The following is a 22,006-nucleotide window of genomic DNA, read 5'->3' as shown; positions in this document are numbered from 1 at the left end:
TTGAAGGGTGGCCTGATTATAACGAAAACCCTCATGACATTGTTTTTAAAAAAAATAATGTTTTAAAACTTACCACAAGCAATGAACATTGAGATGAGAATCCACATGGGAAGAACAGCAGGAATAGACGGCAGCTTCCCTGATGTTTTAACGACAAAACCGCTCAATGGTCTTTAATTAGCCATCAAAGTGTGTAAGCTACAATAACATAATTGACATGTAAAAAATAAATAAAACATTACATGTGTTACTCATAAGCCTATACTTTAGAAGAGCGGTCAACATTTTGGTTCAATATCAAAAGATATAACAGTGTTGTAAACTAACATTACCGGCCAGTGGTTAACTGCGGTCAAGTCAGCCGACACTCGCGATTTCTTGGTCAAGCCAGCAGACACTCGTGTTTCCCAACTTTCTAGTGCACCCGTATTCTAAACTATACGGTAAATTCAGCTACACGAAGTACTAGTCGAGTCTGACAGAAGTTTCTCTGCTTTGTTCCTCTGCTTTGTTCCTTGACGTTGGGTTACTGGAAAAACATTAATAAATTATTTCTGTAAATAACTGGTGGATTTGAATTCACGACGATCCTGACCTCACACACACTAAATGTTTACTGAAGGCTACAAAACTGGGGAAGTTCAACTCTTACGATCCTGATTTACACCTTAAAAGACAAATCTCATGTTGTGTCTCATGTTTTATGTTGTAGCCTATGTATGTCTATGTAAAACTCTTTGTTGTATGTAACGCCTATGCTTCTAGTGTACCCGAGACAAATTTCTCTCGTGACAGACAATTAAACACTTAGGCTACTTACTTAAATATTTTGATGTTCGAGTTACTGTAAAAACTCAATGCTTCATTATGTCTGAATATGACTGGTACATATGAGTTCACCACTACACTGACCTCACACATACTGAGTATCAAACATTTTCACCCAATGCTATTGGAGAAATTCCACTCTAAAGATCCTAATTTCCACATTTAGAAGGCATATTTTCCAAGTTTGGGTTACTGTAAAAATGGAATAGTTAAGTGTTCCCAACTATGGCTGGTACAGCAGTGTTCACTCACCACCACCCTGAACTCACACACACTGAGTAACAAACATTTCTACTGAACAAAACTGGAGAAATACCACTCTAAAGATCCTAATTTCCACCTTGAGAAGGCATATTTTCCAAGTTTGGGTTACTGTAAAAATGAAATATTTAAGTGTTCCCAACTATGGCTGGTAAAGTAGTGTTCACCACCACTCTGACCTCCCACACACTGAGTAACAAACATTTCTACTGAACAAAACTGGAGAAATACCACTCTAAAGATCCTAATTTCCACCTACATTTGATATTATTTTCTGTCTTGAGAACGCATATTTTCCAAGTTTGAGTTACTGTAAAAATGAAATATTTAAGTGTTCCCAAAAATGGTAAGTTCAGCATTGTTCACCACCTCCCTGACCTCTCACACACTGAGTATCAAACATTTCTACTGACCAAATCTTGAGAAATCCCACTCTAAAGATCCTAATATACACCTTTTGAAGGCATATTTTCCAAGTTTGGGTTACTGTAAAAATGAAATATTTAAGTGTTCCCAACTATGGCTGGTAAAGTAGTGTTCACCACCTCCCTGACCTCCCACACACTGAGTATCAAACATTTCTACTGAACAAAACTGGAGAAATACCACTCTGACCTCCCACACACTGAGTAACAAACATTTCTACTGAACAAAACTGGAGAAATGTAACTGTAAATATACTACTTTCCACATTTAGAAATCATATTTTTCAAGTTTGGGTTACTGTAAAAATGAAATATTTACGTGTTCCCGACTATGGCTGGTACAGTAGTGTTCATCACCACCCTGACCTCACACACAATGAGTATCAAACATTTCTACTGATCAAAACTGGATAAATACCACTCTAAAGATGCTAATTTCCACCTTGAGAAGGCATATTTTTAAAGTTTGGGTTACTGTAAAATGAAATATTTAAGTGTTTCCAACTATGGCTGGTAAAGTAGTGTTCATCACCACCCTGACCTCACAAACAATGATTATCAAACATTTTTACTGGACAAAACTAGAGAAATCTAACTCTAAAGATCATATTTTCCACCCTGAGAAGGCATATTTTCAAAGTTTTAGTTACTGTAAAAATGAATCACTGAAATATTCCCAACTATGGCTGCTACAGTTGAGTTCACCACCACCCTGACCTAACTCACACTGAGTATCAAACATTTTTACTGACCACAGACTCTAAAGATCCTAATTTCTAACTTAAAAGACATTATGATGTTTGAGTTACTGTAAAATGAATTACTTAATTATTCCTGACTATGACAGGTACATTTGAGTTTCGGATGACCTTGACCTCACATAGACCGAAAATAAGAAATAGCCTTATATTGCCGAAGACCTTGTTCTTTTTGTGAATGGATAATCAACTTTAAGTGGATCTGTCCTCTACATCTCCAGAGTGTCTGTCCAAGATGACACATATAAATTCAACAGCAGGCATGTTTAATGAATACAGATGAACTGAAACATAAAAACTGAAACAAAACATGCAACATGTTGCACATACAACAGAGTATTAACAACTCCCTGTACAGTGTACTGCTCCGTGGCTGCCCCCTGGGGAGAAGGATGGCCCGGATGGGTTAAGCAGACAACAAATTCCACCGGCGGCTTCAAGCGTGCGTGTGCGTGTGTGTGTGTGTGTGTGTGTGTGTGTGTGTGTGTGACCCGTGTCGCCGCCCAAAAATGCACGGGTGTGTTGTTGTGTGCTGTCTTTGTCTTTACAGTGTGTCCACACTCATGCTCTTTATTGCTTACACAGACAGCAATTCCAGTCAGTAGTCTTTGCATCTTCAATCTGTGCTGAATCCATCTCTACGCATTTTGCATGGAACCACCAGACACAGGTATCACACTGTATCTGTAAAAGATCAGATTAACCACATTTATTCTCTTCACAATATTTTAACCATTGCCGTCATGGTAACAAGTTCTAATTTGTATTTGGGAATGGTCTCACTTAATATGAACCCGCAGCTGTTCGAGGGCCAACACAAGGAAAGGAGAAAGGGTGTTACACATACTTTTGAAAAGCAACTTTTCTTTGTGATTGTGATAAATTGTGAAAAATGTAAAATAGCTGTCATTCAAAGAGTAATATTTCTATCTTTCAGATAATTCGTTTGTATATCATATGGCGTGATACACAGAGCTGGGCACAAATACATCATAAAGTATTTTGATACAAAATACAAATACTTGATCAAAAAATGTATAAAAATAAAATACAAAAATACTGGTCTGGAAAATGTATTTAAATACAATACAAGTATTTATTTGAAAATACAAAAATACACGCGAGATAATGCCTGTATTGAATACTGTCTGTAAACTGAGGAATGTACAATAAATAAAAAAGGAGACAGCTAACGCTACATTCAAATCCATTTTATTTTATCCATATTAAACAGAAAAACAGATCAGTTGTTCTTCAGGACAACCAACTTCTCCAGCATATCTGGTGTTAATGACCTTCTGTGAGGCCGGTTCACTAAGCCAGCAAAAGAAAACAGGCGCTCAACCGGGGCTGAGGATGGTAGGGTTGTGTTAAATCTCACAAAAAGCTGTTTCATCAAAGGGTATGCATTTAGTGAAGCCAGGTCTTTTCTGGGATCCTCCAAAAAATGAAGGGTCTCCAGTTCCGCCTTGCTGTGGCTGGGCAAGGCCTCGGCCTCCAGCTGGTTGACTGTTCCTGTAGAGATTGAAGACAACAGAAAAAAAACAAGAGCAATCAGAGATGGCAAGCTGGCCTCTGCCAGACACTATGCATGGACAAACAGACAGATAGACAACAATCAGACAGGGTCATAGCAATACCTAGCACAAACTCCCCCCCGAGGACCAAATAATGCATTCTTCAAAGTATAAATACTGAAATTGTCACCAAAAGGTAAAACATGCTATTGTAAATTACATAATTAAGTATTTTAAAGTGTAAAGAAATTCTTCTCACCTTGATCAGTGAACACAAAGAATTCGTCATTCTCCTCTGTGCTCGGTGTGGTCCCGTCACTCTCTGAGAGAAGTCCGAGTTCGTCTGCTGAGTGCAGCATCAGTTGCTGTATTCGCCTCTTCTCAGAAGCCAACCTCTGGGGTAACCACCTCATCTTAAAGTATGGGTGTGTTGTGGTTGCCAGGGTGGCCTCATTCACGTCATGCTCCAGCATCAGAAAATTGTGGAAGCGTTTTTTGAACCCTGCTATGGTTGCTTGAAGAACGTGTGAGCAGTACCTCAAGTTTGATGCTTGCAGATCCTCCAGCTTGGCTTGAATGGTGAAAAGTGTTGGCAACAGCTCACCATAATAGCATGCAGATTGCCCTTGAAGCCGATCTATTGAGATGGCAATCGGTCGTAACACTCTGCAAAATTCCTCAATGTAGTCCAGTTCGACTTCCCTGAATGGTGGAAGTTGCAGGGCAGTCATGGCATCAGGGAGCTTGTCACGCAAGAATGACAACTGACTCAAGGAGTCATGCAGAGAATTCCACCTTGTAATGCAGGGTGTCTTGAGTTGCTGCTCGATTACTTTGCCTAGTGTTTCAGCACTCTTTGGTCTGCCAGATGCTGTCCATAATGCTGAGCACTTCGCCATCGTTGAATGATTCAGCCTGCTGAGAGTTGCATTGCTAGTGATCGATTTCTTGACATCAGTAGTTGAGATTAAACTCAGAGTATGTGTCGCACACCGGAGGTGTGGTGGTAAAATGATGGAACACTCAGATGCTTCTTCTCTCTCAGGATCTATGACCAGGAAGGACAGCTCATCGTCCAGCTCTTCAACTTCATCTGGGTCATTTGTTTTTCCAGTGACACTGAACTCTTTAAAGGCCTTTGCAAAGTTGGATGCATTATCAGTAACTGTAGACACAATGGTGTCTGAAGACAGCCCATATTCTGTGTGAATCTCATCCAACAGTTCTGCTATTCGGTTATAAGTATGGGGGCTGGGAAAATGCCTAACGGCAAGAGCGGCTGACTGCCTTTCCAGCGTGTCTCCATTGATCCAATGTACTGTTGCTCCCAAATAACTGGTTTTCTTTGTTGACCAAATATCCACTGTTGTACAAACACGGCGAACATTTTTAAGCGTCTCTTTTAGGAATGCTTTTTTTGTTGCAAATTCTTCATCAATCCGTCGTCCGAGTGTCCGTCTGGACATTACATTGGCACCTGGGTGAAGTCCCTGCACAAGCTCGATGAATTCTGTTTGTTCAACGGTGGCTAATGAGTGCATTCCTTTGACAACAAAGGATTTCACAAGGGAGTCGACTTTACTTTGTGATATTGTTGGGCTAGCATGGTCAAACAAACGAGTCTGCCTTAATGATGTTTTGGCTTTCTTCTGCTGGCCACTTGCACTTTCCTTTTTGTAATTTTCAAATTCCTGTAGATTCTCTGGGTGTTTTCTTTTCAAATGTGTCTTGAAATTTGTTGTTGCTTGATAAGAGCCACAAATAATGGCTTTCTTGGTTGTGCACAGCTGACACTCAGCTTCTATCTTTCCACTTGGATTTTGAGATACTACTTTGAAGAATTTCCCATCCAATATGGCACACCTAGGCCCAGTGGTACCTTCTGAAGATGTGGTGGCTTGAGGCTCACCTGACGCCTCTTCATCATCATGATTGTCACTCATCTCAGTTCAGTGGGACATCCTCTATTTCAAACGAAATTGTCAAAAAAAAAGTTGTTAGTCAGTTACTCTTCAACAGACACACACTTAAATCACATCATAAAAAAAGGAAAAACAATTAAATCCGAAACTGACTACTATATGCACTTGCATGAAAGGGCTCTTCTAACCTGCCAAGTGAAATATTACCTAGGATACTAATGATAAAGCGTTTGGAAGTGGAAAAACTAAAAGCCAGAGGTGTCAAAAGTAAAAGTAAAAGTACATTTTCTGGTGTAAGTACAACACTAGCACGTGGTAGCCTATTACATAGCTGTTAGACCATTTACTCCATTGTACCTAATGGGATAGATAGACTGCGTTGTTACTGAAAAACACTTCTAACAATCTAACAAGGACCCACCACAAACTTGATCCAACCAGTGTAGTCAGCTGATCGTAAGACAAGTACACAGGTCTACTGGTTACTCAGATAAGTTACCTGTGTTGGAAGGAAACTGTGTTTCTTTTCTTTCTTTTTTTTTTAACTTTTACTTTTGACATCTCTGCTAACAGCTGAGCTAAGCTCCATGCACAAAACTAACTACTATGCGCCATAACAGGCAGTGACTCCAAATCTAGTGATCTACAGATACTGAATTAGTTTTCAATAAATACAAATATAAAATAAATAATATGCCCTAGAAATGCTTAATACAGCCTACTGTATTGGTCTCTAATGGACTATTAAAAAAAAAAAAAGCCAAGTGTGAATATGATTTTAGAAGCTAAATGTGTAGTTTAAGATTATATAAAAGTGGGTTTTCAAGGATCCTCCCTAGCTTTGGTTGGAGCTCTAACAGGAACTGAATCTCCATATAATTAGTTAGTATGAATCAACATAGAAGACTTAATATTATTCAGAAATGCTTAGACCTAGCCTACTGCTCTATGATGGACATTTGTCAAGTGGCCCAAGCCCCTAAACAACACAATTTTCTCACGTTTTTTCACAATAAATAAATAAGTACTTTATTGACAGGTTATAGTTATGGATCGTTCTGGGCTCAAACATTGTTATGAGCCCAGTTTAGCCTATCTCATTCTTTCGTTTGGTAATAGAATTTGGTACCGAGTGGAAAAGGAATTCGCCAGCTCGAGGTCTTGCCGTGGGAGGGAACATGCCTGCGAGGGCTCCTACAACATCACTAGGCCGATACAGGGGCTATTACGGGTTTAAACACAAAACTGGCGTTATTTGTTTTATTGGGGGTCATAGAAACGGGTCCTTTCTCGTTTAACATCAAATAATATGGCCGTGTTCCTCTACCGTTTCATCCAATTTAAAATTGGATCTCCTAACTGTCCTCAGTGAGAGTGACTAATTTAATCACCATATCTTACGTTTAGTACTAGTTTACCTTTTGCGAGTCAAGCATTCATGTTTGACCTCTCTGGTCTATATTTGATAAGCTACCTAGGCTACACTCTAAGAAACTTGCTCAATTTCGCTGACCTAAGCAATTTGACTGACCGTCATTTATCAACCCCTGCCTATCAAACACTCATCATTCAAGAGAAAGCTAACACTCGAAAATAGTCTAGTGCTTATGGTGTAATTCTGTTGACAATGTGTGTGGGAAGACTGTAGCATTTTTTTTATACAAAACATTTCACCTTAGTGTTGTTTCATGCCTCGAAAAGCCAGCAACAGAGCCGTGTAGGTGCAGGTCCTCTTCACTGCTGTAGTAGTGATGACTGCTGACGTCGCGGAGAAAAAATGGTCGCATTCAAGTCTCGATTGGGCGTGTCACGTGATTTATGTCTTGACCCAAAGATCTCTGGTGATTCGCTTAGTTTTACTGATTTAAAAAAAAGGTTTTTTGCAAAGTATTTTTGTATTTAAAATACCCAAATACAGCACCTCAAAGTATTTAAATACAAACTACATTTCATTTTTTCCAATCTTGTAAAAATACAAAATGCAAAATACTGAAAAGTATTTTAAATACGTATTTCAAATACATGTAGTTAAAATACTGCCCAGCTCTGGTGATACAGCTTTACAGTAAAGCAGGACATTTATATTAATGCGCTCACGATGGTATTTGTACTTGATGAAGTGCATTAACACACTGTATGACAGACAATTAGACAAGTGAATTGCAATAACTACAAGGCTGCCTACACCATCATGTGTATTTTTAATAGGAAAACTGGTGTCCCTGTGGCTGAAGGTTAAGCCATAACATCCCCTTCTATGACTCCTGCAGGAGATCATTGTATCATGTCATTCTTCATCCTTCCCTTCCCTTGCTTCCTGGCATGTCTCTATTGTCCATTTTCAAAGAAAAGGTATAAAATGCACAAATACAATAATTAAATAAATCACTTACCCAATCAGTCAAGGCAGGACCTGGACCAGGTGGTTTCGTCATAGAGCACATGGCACAGCTGGTCTCTATGTTAAACACTGATATAAACGCAAATATTAGGTTACGAGTATTACAATGTCCCAATATCACGAAGAGAAGTTGACACACACCTGAACTTTGAAGTATCTCCACAGCCAACTGTGTGCGTTCAAGGGCCATTTCTTTCCGTGTCGTACCAAAAGACATTTTGGGTATTCGCGGAAAGGCCTCCATAACTGCCTTTGCCATCTAAACAGTGACACAATATGTTATATACGGGGAGTGGAAATTCAGTAAAAACAGACATTGATCCTTAATGCTCAATAGATGCAGATCATTTTCAAAAAGCAGGTGTTTCATGAAAAAATGACATTACCTTCACGACGATTATCCCACAGCTACTTCCGTCCCTCTGGACAGGGTGTTGCATTGCCCCTCCTTTCCACCGCTTATCCAGCCAGTCGGTTTTGTTGTGGCAGTTCCTTCTCATTATGAAGAAATCACTGCGTGAGAATAATTGGTAAATTTGTCAATGTCCCATGTCCCAGGTCGAAAAGAAGTATACTTAAATATACTAAAAACGTGTTTGGAATTCAAAGTAGTGTAATTGCAATACATTTGTATTTTCTTAGTACATACATATACTGTACTTAAGTATGGAATTATGAAGTACACTGTCAGTAGAGTGAAATTTAAATATATGTTATACTGCCTTTTAAAAATATGCTAAAATGTAAGCATACTTAGTAGTTACATTTCATCATATTTATATAAACCTATTTATTCAACACTTACTTATAGTTGTATTTAATTTTCTTTAAACTAAAAAAGTATACTTTTTTAAAAATGCAATTAAGTTCAACTTTTAGTAAGTGATGAATAAATATGTTTAAAAAATATGATAAAATGTTGCTGTAAGTGTGCGAAAATTTTAGCATATTTTTAAAGGCAGTATAAAATATACATTTTTCAGTACATTTTTTATACTCTGACAGTGTACTTTCTAATTCCATAGTAGGCTACAGTAGATTTTTGCAAAATTTCTAAAACTTTTTAAGTACATTTAAGAGCACTTCTATAGGCTTTATGAAAAAGATACGAGATTGCAGGTGCCAGACCAGGAACATGGTAATGCGAATACATTTAAGTATACTGGTAACACATTTGTAATATTGCAATGTGGACACACTGGCATAGCGAAAAGTTGATCTAGTGGTGAGACGGTGGTACAGGGGGTAGAGCAGTCGGTTGTTAATCAGAAGGTCCCAAGTTCCATCCCTGATTTCTCCTCACTCTCAAAGCAAGAGAGCAAGGCGCCTTGCCCCTGCTGTGCAGTACTGCACAGTACACTTTAACATTTATGGTAATTTGCAGATTTTCATGACATTTTAAATGTACTTAAACTGATGTGTGATTTTAGTATAATAAAGACACTTTAAGTTGTTCCAATTTAGCACAAAATAGTGCATTTCAATTCAAATTAAGCTGTATTTAAGTATTTCTTGAAGTGCACTTAATACACTAATAGCTGATCCAAAATAGCACATTTAAGTATGCTCTTATATAGCATGCTAAAAGTTCAATAAGTATATGGCAAGAAAATACTACTTAAGCATATTTGTTTTTTACCTGGGTACACATACAATTTATCCCCAATGAAATGATGGATGAGATGAAAATGATTTTGTTAGGCTGAAACACTGAAATTGCATAAGTACCGTAGTTTTTTGGCAGCATGATCTGATTCTGCTTGCTCAGTACAGCTGCGTGCTGGATCCACTAAAAAAACTCTGCTTTCAGTAGCACTGATGTACTGTAAACACAGGTTAAACAAAATATATTATTGAGAAGGTATTAGCGACATCCAGAAAAATTATGAAAAATGTAGTCAACACTAACCAGAAATTTCCAGTGAGAATCGTTGATGTTCACAAAGGACACAATAGCTTCGTAGTTGTCAAAGTTGACCTGTAACATGACCCAAAATGAATAACTTGATTAAATACATTTTCTATTTATGATAAAAACACTTTACATAAAAATCATACACTTAAGATTTGGATTGTCTTCATCATACTGTACACACAGTTCAAGAAATAAATGTCATCAGCTAACTTGTAAAAAATTGTCAGATAAAGGTACCAACAGTTAACTTTTGTATTTGTATTTGACATTAACACATATTACCTTTGACAAACTTTGTCTCCGGACAGCTTCTCTTCGACCGAAGAGGATCACACCAGCCACATAATAATTGAGAATGTAGACTCTCCTCCCCAAATTGAGTTGGCTGGCAGTGCGATGTAGCATGCACTCCATCACCTTCAGAGATTAAAAGAAATCATACAGTCAAGTCTTTAAAAGTCTTAAATGATTTTACTTTCCTGACAGTTATACCCAGTTTACCTTGGCAAGAAAACATTCTACTCAATCTATTGAGGACTTTAAGTGGCCATTTTATTTATAAAGCTCAAATATCCTCAGGGGCCTTTATTTTCTGTACAGTGTACAAGACCCTCTGTCCTTTAGACCCATGATTTTTTGTAAAGAAAAACTCGTCCAAAACCATTTTTAATTGAAAACAAATGGAAGAAACGCCAAGCAGAGGCTCAGTGAGGGGATCTCCCTCCCTGGACAGACAGATTGGCAGTAGATGTTGCATGTACAAGGCAGACAAACAAAATCTCATTGAATACCATTTGTGATAACCAAATTGCAGATACATGTGGATTTATTTTAAAGTGTTCAACAACCATTTTGTTGATCCATAAAGACAGCTTAAGAGGGGTAATAGTTTAAGGTGTATTGAAGATAATTACAAGTCTTCTGATTCGGTTTCACAATCAGTGGTTCTGTTAAATTATTAGGATTACTTACCTCGCCTACAAGCCACTTGTGAGGTCTAAGGGTTCTCAATTCACTGTGGTGAATGACGATGTTGTGCCCTTTGTCTTGAGAGGGGACCACAGAAACCACCACTTCTGTGTCCCTTTTTTTCCACAGCTCAGTGACCTGAGGATCATACAATGTTACTGTTGTGGGTGGGTGGGTGTAGTTTTCTTTTGGTTTCTTGTCTAACATTCAGTCTTTCCTTTTTTATTTCACAGTATCGTTATTTAGCACCGACATTGTGAATACTATTTTTACAGAATAGTAACAGAACAGAAATACTTGCAGTAAATAAAATGCTGATGAGTTCACATTACAGAATTTTTTTGGACACGTCAATTGAGATTCTACATATTTATAATGTTGTACATAACATCACCTGTGATAGAGTATCCTCTACACTGATGCTTCCCTGAGACTCATCCTGGTGCTCAGAGCTGTCAGCCGTGGATGGAGATGGAGATTTTATCTTGTCCTGTGGATTATATATATATATACAGTATATGCATTGAAAAATGTATATATTTTTATTCAATACTTCTACCCCCAACATGGTCAAACATGTATCACGCAATTTGGAATTACAAAATGCAAGTAACAGAAAATGCAACAATAACATGTTGATTTCCCTGTTGTTTATTTGTTTATGAAACATTATGTAACCATGTGCAATGAAAGATTAGCTGTGGTGGAGGGTTATCATTAGCGCTTGTTGAACCGGTGTGTTCTTTCGAGGATGGAGCATATATTTTTTCACATATTTCATACATTTTCCTGCTTGATTTACATATCTGGAAGGCTAAAGGATAGCTCTCAAAAACATATACCTTTGTCTTGCGCTGTTGAAAAACAAAGGGCTTGGCCATTGGGGACACATACACTCCTCTTCTCCTGTGCTTCCTCTGCTTCCACCGCTCAACATCCACCTGATGTCTCTACAGTGAATCAAAAACAGTATTAACAAAGCACATTACAGTTCATTGTTCAGCAACTGAACCCCTGCATCTTTCACCATACTGCATTGTTCCATGTCATTACATAACAATTAATTTTTAAACAAATAGATTTTCACTGTGAAATACTTACAGTATCTTTAAGATAATGAAACCATCAAAGTCAACATACGCTGTTATGGTTTTGGTTGTCTGAAATGGACTCATGCAGACTCACAAAAGTATAACTTACAAGTATTATGTAAAAAATAGTTTGAACTTTTTACCTTCTGTTTCCTCCTTTTGGAGTCAGTGTATTCCCTTAGAAGGGCCTTCAGGGTGGTCTTGTACGTATGGACAAAATCGTCCAGTCTGGTCAGTCGTCTTCTCTGAAAACGTATTTTTTTCAGATCCCACTGACTCTTCTCCATTATTCCCTGGGTCTTATTGTCCCTTGTGTAATTCTGAGGTTGAAAATATATGTTATGTCAAAGGTCAATGTCTTCAATCACTTTTTTAAAAATTATTATATATAAAATCCATCATGGAGCAATGCAATTTACATTCGTTTTTATTACCAGATGTTCAGGGTTACTGTACCTGTGTGGTTTTCGAGGAAACTCTTCTGTACTTCCCCGATAGCCTACGATAAACTGGACCCGTTCCATGGCGTCCAAGGTCACCTGACAGAAGATTAAGAATACTTTTTAATTTAATTCACTGAAAGATATAAAAATAAGCATATGTAAAAGCACCAAAAAATAAATGGTACTAACCCAGGAGTAATCCAGACCACAGAGCAGCCTGGGGCAGAAAGTATTTCTGCAGTGTTGGGATGAAGGTTGGGCTGAAGTAAACATTGGGATCACCTTTCTTCTCGAGTTCCTCCCTCTCAAGCAGACTATCAAAATGATGCTGGAATGGTGTTGGTCCAACATCATTCTGTCAATAAATAACAAATATAAAATCTAGTGTTTCTTTGATCTACGTGTCACACAAAAATTATGAAGTCTAGAGTCTTAAAAACCCTAGAGTCTGGTACAGCTCCAATTTTTGAGTTTAATTCAAAGACAAAAACATACCGCAAAGTCTTGCTCTTCAATGGACGTGAAGTCCATCTTAGTCTGTCCTGACCTTGATAGTAGCATTTGTAAATGTTTGAAATGCTTTTCCACATTAGTGCCGCTATGAGAACTTGAAAATACAGTGTGAGCACTGATGACTGCCACATCAAGCTCTTTTAGGGTTGTGGCCTGAGTCATCAGCCCAAACACATGCATGGCCAGGTGGTAATGCTTGGAGGCACTGCAAATAAAAAAGGTGAAATTAGTATTAGGGATTCATAATGTTCTTCTGTTAGAATTCATTTGCATATTACTGTAATGTACAGAAAATACTCACTGCTTTCGGCAAAGGTCCTTGGCATTTTTCATCACATGGCTCAAGCAGCGGTGCAGAATGGGTAACCCCACTGAGTCCTGCTGTCCCTCACCGGTCACTAAGTCAAAATATCTGCAGAGGAGCTCCTGCAGACTCCAGCCACAAAAATTGAAGGAAAGGGCCTGCAGAAGTACCACAGAGCCATCGCAAACCAACATGACTGGCCTTGTCTTCACACGTCTTCCGTGGAGTTTCATGACATCAGTCACAAATGACCCCAGGAAGAACGAGACTGAAGCTGTTGTGTGGTCACTTGTGACATAAGTGGCCACAGGGAGAGGGGAGCATCCTTTGAAGGGATGTCTGATGACAAATTCGTATACATAAAATGGTGAGGTTTGCCCTTTGGCCTTTTGGACAATGCTGCCCGTTGCATCCAAATAAACGATGTCTTCTTTGCAACGGTCAAAGAAAAGGTTGATAGTGTTGTCCGACCACAGCATGACACTCTTTGGATGTGATACAATTTTTTGAATTACTCTTTCCGATGAGCCAGACTCCTCCTCGAACATCCTCATCAAACTGATCACATCACTCGTGTGTCTTCTGTGGTCCCTCCTCTTGCTCCAGGAGATGGTTTTGAGCACACCAGTTGCAGGAACCTGGTCCCTGCAACCAGATGCCACAACAGACTCGTCCAGTTTAGCCAAGTTCTGAATGTGGACACTCCTTGGCAGTCTGGTTTGCAGGGCATCTGCCAGGGCATCCCTTTCGTCAGCCCGCACAGGTCTTCTTTTGATCTCCTTTGTGTTGTGCAACACTTTGTCTCCCCTGAATAAGACATCTGCCTTAAGGGAGGACTCACTTTTGACTTCCACCTCAACCTCAACAGAGCAGTCATCAAAACGACAATATCCAAAACATGAGAAGACTGGACCTCTTCTTTGCGAGCCAATAGCTTTCACCCTATGATTCTTAAAAGCAAAACTGCAGTAGGGATGAACACCCCTAATTCCCTTAGCTATGACAGCTGTCCAGTTTAGCGTTTTAAAGCGATGTTTTTGCTGTTTCCTTCGCAGTATGTGCCAGTCTTTTTCCTCAATGAAAAAAAAGCAGGGTTGCTGTGGCAGTTCATGTGTGAAGAATTCATCTTGGTCAGACTCATTTTCATCGTCTGAAGATGTGGAGCCATTTTCAGTTATAGGAATGCACTGCAAAACACAAAAAACAAAGCTATCATGTTAAATATCAGTTTAATCTTTTATCACTCCTATTTTTATGTCTGTGTGTGTGAGTGGTTTGCAGGGCTTATGCCATAAGGTATTTCTGATATTTGAAAAATAAAGTAATAATTTTCAGTCTAAATATAATATTTGTACAAATAACTAGGACTACAGGCCTCCAGGAGCATGGATTTGAACAAAAGGGTTAAGACCACTGCATTACTGGAAGCATCTATATTCAAATTCAAAGAAGCTTTATTGGCATGACTCCAGAAGCAGTGTTGCCAAAGCATACAATAGTACAGACAGATGACACACAAAAAAAAGTAAACTTATATCACACATTTTTATCTTAAATCTATCAGCTAAGATTATATTTATTTATTTGTTTGTTAGGCCTAAGAAAAGAAAACTTATTTTGAAACTTAAAATTGTTTCTAACTAAGATGAAAAGGAAACTTATGCTAAATGTATATATGAAAAATGTGTTTATTAGGATCTTTAGAGTGATATTTCTCCAGTTTTTCTCAGTAGAAATGTTTGATACTCAGTGTGTGGGAGGTCAGGGTGGTGGTGAACACTACTTTACCAGCCATAGTTGGGAACACTTAAATATTTCATTTTTACAGTAACCCAAACTTGGAAAGTATGCCTTCAAAAGGTGTATATTAGGATCTTTAGAGTGGGATTTATCAAGATTTGGTCAGTAGAAATGTTTGATACTCAGTGTGTGGGAGGTCAGGGAGGTGGTGAACAATGCTGAACTTACCATTGTTGGGAACACTTAAATATTTAATTTTTACAGTAACTCAAACTTGGAAAATATGCGTTCTCAAGACAGAAAATAATATCAAATGTAGGTGGAAATTATGATCTTTAGAGAGATATTTCTCCAGTTTTGTTCCGTAGAAATGTTTGATACTCAGTGTGTGGGAGGTCAGGGTGGTGGTGAACACTACTTTACCAGCCATAGTTGGGAACACTTAAATATTTCATTTTTACAGTAACTCAAACTTGGAAAATATGCGTTCTCAAGACAGAAAATAATATCAAATGTAGGTGGAAATTATGATCTTTAGAGAGATATTTCTCCAGTTTTGTTCAGTAGAAATGTTTGATACTCAGTGTGTGGGAGGTCAGGGTGGTGGTGAACACTACTTTACCAGCCATAGTTGGGAACACTTAAATATTTCATTTTTACAGTAACTCAAACTTGGAAAATATGCCTTCTCAAGGTGGAAATTAGGATCTTTAGAGTGGTATTTCTCCAGTTTTGGTCAGTAGAAATGTTTGATACTCAGTGTGTGAGAGGTCAGGGCGGTGGTGAACTCAACTATACCAGCCATAGTTGGGAACACTTAAAGATATCATTTTTACAGTAACTCAAACTTGGAAAATATGCCTTCTCAATGCGGAAATTAGGATCTTTAGATTTACATTTCTCCAGTGTTCTACAGTAACAAATGTTTGTTACTCCTTGTGTGTGAGGTCAGGGTGTTGGTGAACTCAACTGTACCAGTCATAGTTGGGAATAATTAAGTAATTCATTTTTACAGTACCTCAAACTTGGAAAAAATACCTTCTCAAGGTGGAAATTGAGATACTAAGTGTAATTTCTCAAATAGCATGGGCTGAAAATGTTTGATACTCAGTATGTGTGAGGTACGTGTAGTGGTGAACTCATATGTAGGCTCATACTCAGTCATAATGAAGCATTGAGTTTTTACAGTAACTCGAACATCAAAATATTTGTCTTTTAAGGTGTAAATCAGGATTGCAGTTTTGTAGTCTTCAGTAAACATTTTTGATTTTCAGTGTGTGTGTGAGGTCAGGATCGTCGTGACTCGTGAATTCAAATCCACCAGTTATTTACAGAAATAATTTATTAACGTTTTTCCACTATCCCAAAGTCAAGGAACAAAGCAGAGCAACTTCTGTCAGACTCGACTACTTCGTGTAGCTGAATTTACCGTATTGTTTAGAATACGGGTGCACTAGAAAGTTGGGAAACGCGAGTGTCTGCTGGCTTGACCAAGAAATCGCGAGTGTCGGCTGACTTGACCGCAGTCAGGGTTAGACGAGCCACTGTAACATTACATCCAATACTAAACACAAGGTAGTTAGGAGCGAATAAAACACTGGAATATAAAATGTGTAAAAGAACTTACCACAATCAGTAACGTTTGTTATTTCCAGATGTTGCACTGTAAAAGACAAAGTAAATTTAGTCTTTATCAAGCTAACTTAAGCTAGTATTATTTTGTATCCATACTATTAACCTATTAACCAAAAAATGATGAACATCAATACGTAAAAACAACTACAAAGCACTGTTAACCTGTCACATTTAACCAACTTTCAATCTATTGTCTAGCTTCAGTTAAGAAACGGTAACTTTGCTTATGGGAAACGTAAACGTTTGTATGAGTATATCTGCTGTTGACCATGACCGTCACTCTGGCTGTATAAGCTAACGCTAACATTAGCATACTTTATTCGGACCTTCAATTTAGCCTTTAGTCGACTTAGAGTCATCGGTGGGTAATGCTATTACAGTCCGCTAGCGAAGTAAAGAAACTGTAACGTTACAGTTTATGTTCTGTTAGTTTAGGTTTATGTGCTCTGCCGAGCGTTCTTCACTGGTTACTGTATGGTTTGAATAGGGGCATGCTGTCGTTAGCGGTAGCTTTTACGGCATACTCAGTCAGTCACAGCCAGACATACTTAGACTAACGTTTCCCATAAACACGCTAGTAGCGTTAGCCATCGATGACTCAAAGCGGGCTAAAGGCTAAAGCTAATGTCTGACCAAAGCATGTTAGCGTTAGCTTATACGGGCTATCAACAGACGGCCGAAGTCACGGCCAGAGTCAACGTAAGATATACTCAAGACTAACGTTTCTGGTATGCAAAATATATAATTGTATCCTAACCATTGTCAACTTTGATCGTTTTCCAACTGTCAAAGGCTGGATAGAGGCGGTTGAAGTCTTCTGGTTGCGTTGCGTTACCTGCACGGAACTGCGAAAGACAGCTATTGTACCGCCAGAACATTGTGTGACGTCTGATTGATGCGCATGCGCAAACGAAGAGCGATCTAATAAAACTACATTGACCAAATTAATGATTTCAGTTTCCATGTCGTTCTGTCAGTTTATATTCTATCAATATAAGACATTAGGTTCAACCATAAATGTAAATTAAAGATATTAGTTTAAACAATCAAACTATTCATTTACAATTATTTGAGTGAGAGTAAATACATTAAATGAACAACGGCTATGTTTTACTTTTTTCAGTGTAGCCCTTGCTTTGAAAAGCAAAGCATTGACAATCTGCTGCTTTAGAAACATGTCAGAGGTAGTAGTAGCACTGGCGTAAAGTATACCCCCGCAGCCCCCGCGAGGCGGGGGGGCCCCGGCCCCCCTCATATGAGAACGGGCCCCCTACCTCTATACCCCAAAGCGGCCGCCGACAGCATGTTAGATTTCTACTAGAGCGGCCGCGGCCGGCCGCAATTTTGAAAGATAGTAGTACACACTGCTGAGGTAAAAGTAGAACTACTTTGGGCTGAAAATACTGCAGTTTAATTAAAAGTCCTAAATTCAAAATGTTTCTGAAGAACACATTTTTTATCAAAATGTACTCTAAGTATTAACGTACCCAGTATGCACAATTGCTCTTTTCAAAGTACTGTATTATTATACAATAATATTATATTGTGTTTTGGTTGCTTCAATATAATTGTTTGTTAAAATTCTTGGATTTTTAAGAATAATGTGTAGATAATGGGTACAATACCTATTAAAAATGTTTTAAATGTAAACAGTAGCATGCAACTATGAGTGTTAAATAAATGTAGTAGAGTAAAAGTCCACTATTTTCCCCCAAAATGTAAAATAGAAGTACAAAGTAGCATAACATGGAAACACCCAAGTATAATATGACAAAATAGAACCTAAGAACAATAGTTGAGTAAATGTAGTTAGTTGCATTTAACCATTTGGTAAAATAGCCCTGTTCACTTTTATTACACAATAAAAAAAAGCAGATCCAAGATGGGAAACTTTGACGAATCACACTGTAAACCCTAAAAAGGGCCGTGAGATGAATGTAAGAGGTCATAAGACGGATATAAGTAATAAGTTATTATTAATTAAATAATAACCTGTACTGAGTGGCAGGTATGCCATGTTAAATCAGAATCAGAAGTACTTTATTTATCCCAAACTGGGACATTTCTGCGTTGCAGCGAAATACAAAGAGAAGCAAAACAAATACAAATAATTAGAACTAAAAAATAAAGTAAAAATAAAAATGAATGAAAATGAATAAAAATGAAATATACAAATGTAAAAAAAGGCAATAATAATATAGTGTAAATGTACAATGTTAAGTGTGAAGGAGTGCATGTTAAGTTGGTGGTCGCTGTCATCTGCCAGCTCCAGAAGCAGCAAGGCCAGTGCCTCCACTTCCTCTATTCCTGGCAGCTGGAGATGCCGCTGGGTCACAAGAACGTCCTGCAGAGCGGAGCTGTCCTCCTCCTCCACCTGTCAAACAGTCCGTACGCCTCGTTGCTTTTCAGCCACTTAATGTTGGGTGTGGCAATGCCAAGGGCTTGGGCAGACGCAGGAGGCTGCTCCCAAAACTTCTGCCAACCCTCCAGCTGGATGCCGGCAGAGGCAGAGGGCTCTACTGGGGCTGAAGGTCCGGGCCTGTTGGCAGGGTCCTGGCTGGCAGCGGGAGTGAGCTCTCCCAAGGTGGTGAGCTGCGTGGAGACCAACACCTTGGACTCTTCCAGGAGACTTTCTGCAAAACACATGCCACACACACAAAAAGGGTATTAAGTGCATTGCTTTAACTACAATAATGAATTTCACATAAGGCAAGCAAAAAACTAGCAATTCAATGTCATTTCATTTTCATATGAGCATAATATTACCTTTCAGCAGCCACCTAAGCATCAAGGTTTCAAGGTTTTATTGGTCATATGCACAGCAGATACAGCTTATATGTTGGCAATGAAAATCTTATATCCCATGCTCCTCCAACAACTCAACATACATGGTGCAAATAAGATAAATAAAATAGTGCAAAAAGACAGAAGAATATTAACAATAACAATAAAGATTTGAGGATGTGAAATATATACATATGTGGAATACATTGAAAGTGTTTAAATACTTTACACTGTTGAATGAGGAGGTATGGACAGATGCATACGTATAAACAGATATATATGGCAGATGTGTATACATACATACATACATACTTACATATGTGTGTGTGTGTGTGTGTGTGTGTGTGTGTGTGTGTGTGTGTGTGTGTGTGTGTGTGTGTGTGTGTGTGTGTGTGTGTGTGTGTGTGTGTGTTTGTGTACTATAAACAGATGTGAGTAGATATTCACACAGCTCAGGAGTTCAGCAGTCTTATAGCCTGTGGTATGAAACTGTCTCTGAGTCTGGTGGTCTTGGTCCGGGTGCTGCGGTACCGTCTGCCAGACGGCAGCAGACAGAACAGACTGTAGCTGGGGTGATTGGGGTCCTTTAATATCCTACCGGCCTTCTTCCTACACCGCTGGGTGTAGAGGTCCTCCATGGATGGCAGCTCCGTCCTGGTGATGTGCTGAGCAGTTTTCATCACCCTCTGTAGAGTCTTACGGTTGAGGGCGGTGCAACTGCCATACCAGGCGGTGATGCAGCCAGTCAGGATACACTCGATGGTGCACCTGTAGAAGTTGCAGAGTATCCTGGAGTCCATGTTGAACTTCCATGAGGAAGAAGAGCCGCTGTCGAGCCATCTTGGATATGACCCTGGTGTGATGTGTCCATGTCAGGTCCTCACTGAGGTTTACCCCGAGGAACCTGAAGCTGCTGACTCCCTCCACAGGAGTCCCGTCGATGGTGATGGGTGTGTGTGCCTCTCTCTGCCTCTTCCTGTAGTCCACAATCAGCTCCTTTGTATTCACTGGCATAGTTAGAGTCATGCTGGAACTGGGAGACAGAAGACTCGGACTTTGATGCCTGTGTCTGCAGAAAATAAATATACAACTGTAAAATAATCATTCATGCTTTACATGTACAACACCAGTGCTGATTATTGCTCAACATAGGTCAAAAAGATAACCCAGGTATATTATCTTCACCTTCTTGTCAAGATGACATTTGACAGAGGGGAATTCTCGTACATACTCCAGCATGCGCTCCTTTTGCCACTTCAGAAGGTCGTTCTGCTCACCCTTCTGGCAATACTTGCCGAGCAACCACACCACCTAGCCGACATCGTTCTCCAGCAGCCATCTGAACGACTGCCCAGCATATTTGCCGAAGCTGATGGCTAGCTGGTCTCTCCGCATCTCCCCGCCAGCTTTCTTGGCAGCAGCCTCCGCCTTTGCAGTATCCAGCCAGGTCGGGTCTTCTACCTTGCTGGGGGCCTCTGCCACAGCCTTGGCAGCAACTGTGCACTGCAGCCAGGCCTCTCCCTGCCTGTACAGAGGGATGTGGGGATACTGGTGCTGCTTCTGATGGAAGTGCAATTGGGGTTTGGTGGTGAAGCTCTTCCCACACACGTCACAGTCATGCTCCTTTGGAGAATGAATCTTCATGTAGCAAGTGATGTTCGATTTCTCAGCGAACTTCTTATTGCACACACTGCACTCGTGTCTCTTCCTCTCCATGTTTAACCTTTACAACTTAAACAAATATTTATTCATTCAGTTTTCCAATATGTAGCTATACAACATTTTTTATTTTGTCCTGTTTTAGACCTAGCTAGCTTATGTTATAATTCTTAACTAAGATATATAATACAATCATAAGTCTCACATTTACAATAGGTTATAAATTCAGTAAAATGCTGTCATGATGATAAAAGTGATAGAATGTGCATAAATTCTCACAACAATAAGATGCCAAATGACTGGCAGGTTGTCATAGCCTATGTTGTCAATACAAATGAACAACATGCTAATTTGCGCATGTGTGAAATGGCATTTTTGACAATGGCAAAGTTGCCGATTTTCAGAGAATCTTCCATTCATCAGAGTTTAATGTAGGCCTAAAATCCACAGGAAAAAAAGTTAAAGATGAAGAAGATTAGATTTAACGTTACCTGAGCGAAATGACGGCTGAAAATGAACTACCGTTAGCGGCCGACATGGATGCTGATTGGTTCGTTGAGGAAGAGCCTTGCTCAACAGGACTCAATGATTGGCGGGTTGAGCGCTAAAACTTGCTCAACTGCGCTCAACCATTGGCGGGTTGAGCAGGGAATAGGGACTTGGTGGAGAATTCGCCAAGTGCCGTAAGCTTTTTGTTTAATTCCTTCACCAGCAGAGGGTGCTGCTACAGCTGACAACAAGCAGAGTGTGGAGCATGCAGAGTTAACTATTCATCTACAAACACAGGCTCAAATACACAAGTAGCCAACTAGTGATAGTCTTCCTGTTTTTAACACTAAAT

The 22,006-nt window shown here is 39.2% G+C and overlaps 1 protein-coding gene across 1 annotated transcript; it reads right to left on the bottom strand.

The window, feature by feature from the left end:
* Window positions 1–4,426: 4,426 nt before the first annotated feature.
* On the bottom strand, window positions 4,427–7,524 carry LOC134880314 (uncharacterized). Its single transcript, XM_063907204.1, has 3 exons — window positions 7,386–7,524; window positions 4,559–5,753; window positions 4,427–4,491 (listed from the first exon to the last, which is right to left on the bottom strand). The coding sequence occupies exons 2-3, from the start codon at window positions 5,730–5,732 to the stop codon at window positions 4,427–4,429; spliced, it is 1,239 nt and encodes a 412-aa protein (XP_063763274.1). The 5' UTR covers window positions 5,733–5,753; window positions 7,386–7,524.
* Between the last annotated feature and the right edge of the window lie 14,482 nt (window positions 7,525–22,006).

This window comes from Eleginops maclovinus, chromosome 2, assembly GCF_036324505.1.
Source record: "Eleginops maclovinus isolate JMC-PN-2008 ecotype Puerto Natales chromosome 2, JC_Emac_rtc_rv5, whole genome shotgun sequence".
Lineage (NCBI taxonomy): Eukaryota > Metazoa > Chordata > Actinopteri > Perciformes > Eleginopidae > Eleginops > Eleginops maclovinus.
The sequence above is the reverse complement of the archived record's forward strand: the minus strand, read 5'-3'. Positions and strand labels throughout refer to the sequence as shown.